Source organism: Condylura cristata, unplaced genomic scaffold (genome assembly GCF_000260355.1).
Source record: "Condylura cristata isolate star-nosed mole 26May11 unplaced genomic scaffold, ConCri1.0 scaffold00028, whole genome shotgun sequence".
NCBI classification, from domain to species: domain Eukaryota; kingdom Metazoa; phylum Chordata; class Mammalia; order Eulipotyphla; family Talpidae; genus Condylura; species Condylura cristata.
This window is the reverse complement of record NW_004567129.1, coordinates 27,930,186-27,932,447: the sequence shown is the minus strand read 5'-3', so window position 1 is coordinate 27,932,447 and position 2,262 is coordinate 27,930,186. Positions and strand designations below refer to the sequence as shown.

At 65.7% G+C, this 2,262-nt stretch overlaps 1 protein-coding gene across 1 annotated transcript; it reads left to right on the top strand.

Annotated features, from left to right (window-relative positions):
• The first annotated feature begins 67 nt into the window (after positions 1-67).
• LOC101618389 (interferon lambda-3) lies at positions 68-1,943 on the top strand. The gene is made up of 6 exons (XM_012730587.1): positions 68-477; positions 566-741; positions 877-954; positions 1,111-1,254; positions 1,346-1,429; positions 1,510-1,943. Exons 1-6 carry the CDS (start codon positions 462-464, stop codon positions 1,603-1,605), a joined length of 594 nt encoding a protein of 197 aa, XP_012586041.1. The 5' UTR covers positions 68-461; the 3' UTR covers positions 1,606-1,943.
• The last annotated feature ends 319 nt before the right edge of the window (positions 1,944-2,262 follow it).

The following is a 2,262-nucleotide window of genomic DNA, read 5'->3' as shown; positions in this document are numbered from 1 at the left end:
CCCGCTCTGCACCGGACAGGGAAGCTGGGGTGTGGTGGGCGCGGCGAGAGTCCCCCGACATCCACGTGCTCTCAGGATGGAGGAGAGACCCCGGGGCCAGCCGGCCCTGGCGCCCACCTGGCCGGCCCGCAGCCTCGGAGCCCTGGACCTGAGTGTGACCTGTCAGGTGTGTGCAGTTTCTCTTTCGCTTCGGGCGTCCTCAGCTGCGGGCGGGCGGGGCCTCCTCCGGCCTTTCCCAGCCTGGGGCTCCCCTGCTAACGGGGACCTGTCTGTTTTCTTTTCTACGCAAATCTGGGCTGCCCCAAGCCCTTCGAAGCAGCTAAAAGCTGAGCGCTGCAGCATGGAGCTCACAGCAGCGGCCTCTCCAGCGCCTGCACACGCACGGGCACAGCTGCTTCCCAGAGGCCGGAGGGGACCGGAGGTCAGCAGCCCCCGAGACGGCGGTGGACTCGAGGCGCAGAATGAGAACGAGGCCTGGTGAGTCCCCGCGTCCTTGACGCCCCTGCCCGTGGGCTCCCAGCTCAGCCCCTGACTCACCCCCATCTCCTCTGCACCCATCACACAGACGTGGCCTGGGCCAGCTTGCTGGTGCTGGTGCTGGTGCTGACGATCCCCGTGCTGACCGGCACAGCGGCCGGGCCTGTCCCCGAGGCCCCGGGAGCCAGGGGGTGCCCTGCGGCGCAGCTCAAGTCTCTGTCCCCAGGAGAGCTGCAGGCCTTCAAGAGGGCCAAGGATGCCTTGGTGAGTGGCCGCCCCTGCTGGGGCTCAGCACACCTCCCTGTGGGGCCAGCAGGCTGTGCTGGGGAGGGCTCTGCTCCCGGGGCGCCCCCCTCCCTCCCACCCTGGGCCCGGGGCTGACCTGCCCTTGCTCTGCAGGAGGAGTGGCTCCTGCCCAAGGACCGCAGCTGCAGCTCCCGCCTCTTCCCCAGGACCCGGGACCTGAGGCAGCTGCAGGTGAGCTGGCTCCCGGGTGCCCCTGCCCTCCCTCCCTCCCTGCCAGTCCCGCTCTGCCCCCCCCACACACAAGGCTGAGCCCTCCCACTGTCCCCTCCCCGTCCTGCTCACTGGCCTCTCCACCTCACCACTCACCTGCTGGTGTCCCCGTCTCAGGTGTGGGAGCGCCCCGTGGCCCTGGAGGCCGAGGTGGCCCTGACACTGCAGGTCCTGGGCGGTGTGAGCAACTCGTCCCTGGGCGCCGTCCTGGACCAGCCCCTCGGCACGCTGCACCACGTCCACACGGAGCTCCAGGCCTGCGTGAGTGCTGGGCCGGGCGGCCGGGTCTGGCTCTGGCACGGGGGGCCCCTCTCCTGGCCGGGCCACCTCACACCCGCTCCTGTGCCCACAGCTCTCAGCTCAGCCCGGCGCAAGGCCCCGGCCCCGAGGCCACCTCCAGCACTGGCTGCACCGGCTGCGGGAGGCGCAGAGACAGGTGACACACCCCAGGGGACAGAGGTGCGGCCCGGGGAGCCCAGGCGAGACAGCCCCTCACCACCCTTGTCTCCACAGGAGTCCCGGGGCTGCCTGGAAGCCTCTGTGACCTTCAACCTCTTCCGCCTCCTCAGCCGGGACCTGCCGTGCGTGGCCAGCGGAGACCTGTGTGTCTGAGCTGTGACCCCTGCACCTGTCCCGCCTCCGAGCCGCCATCGCACCCCATTATTTTCTTATTTATTGCTTCTGATCACTATTTATGATCGATGTCACCCTCAAACCCGGAAAATGTTTATTTTTCTACTTTTTGTAAAAATGTGCCAATAAACTGTGTGCACAAGACGCTCAGTGGTTGGGCTGTGTCGCGTGGCTTCCTTTCCTTTGGCAAAACAGCACCACGGAGCGTCCTCTGCCCAGTGCCGGTGGCCCCTGGTCAGTGGACAGGTGTCTCTCAGGCTAGCGTCAAAGATCCTGCTGTGTCGGCCCTCCCTGGCGGCGCAGCGGGTTAAAGCACTGCACTGAGAAGCTAAAGCCACCTCTGCATGAGCTCGACCCCCGCCTGCCTCCGGAGGTGACCACATGGCGTGGCAGACCTCTCCTGACCCGCCCGCTGCTCCCCTCAGCAGTGTACCTCGTCGATCTGCCTGTTCTGCTGCCCACTCTGTCTCTGGTGAAGCCTCTCACCGCCCCTGAGCCTCTGGCCTGTACCCCAGTTCTGTATGTACAAATAAATAAATCTTTAAAAGATCCTGCTGTGTCTTCCACATGGCTCTGGGAGAATCTGCTCCAATTCATTCAAGTATTTTGGTGTTCATTAGTCTGCTGGGGTTACAA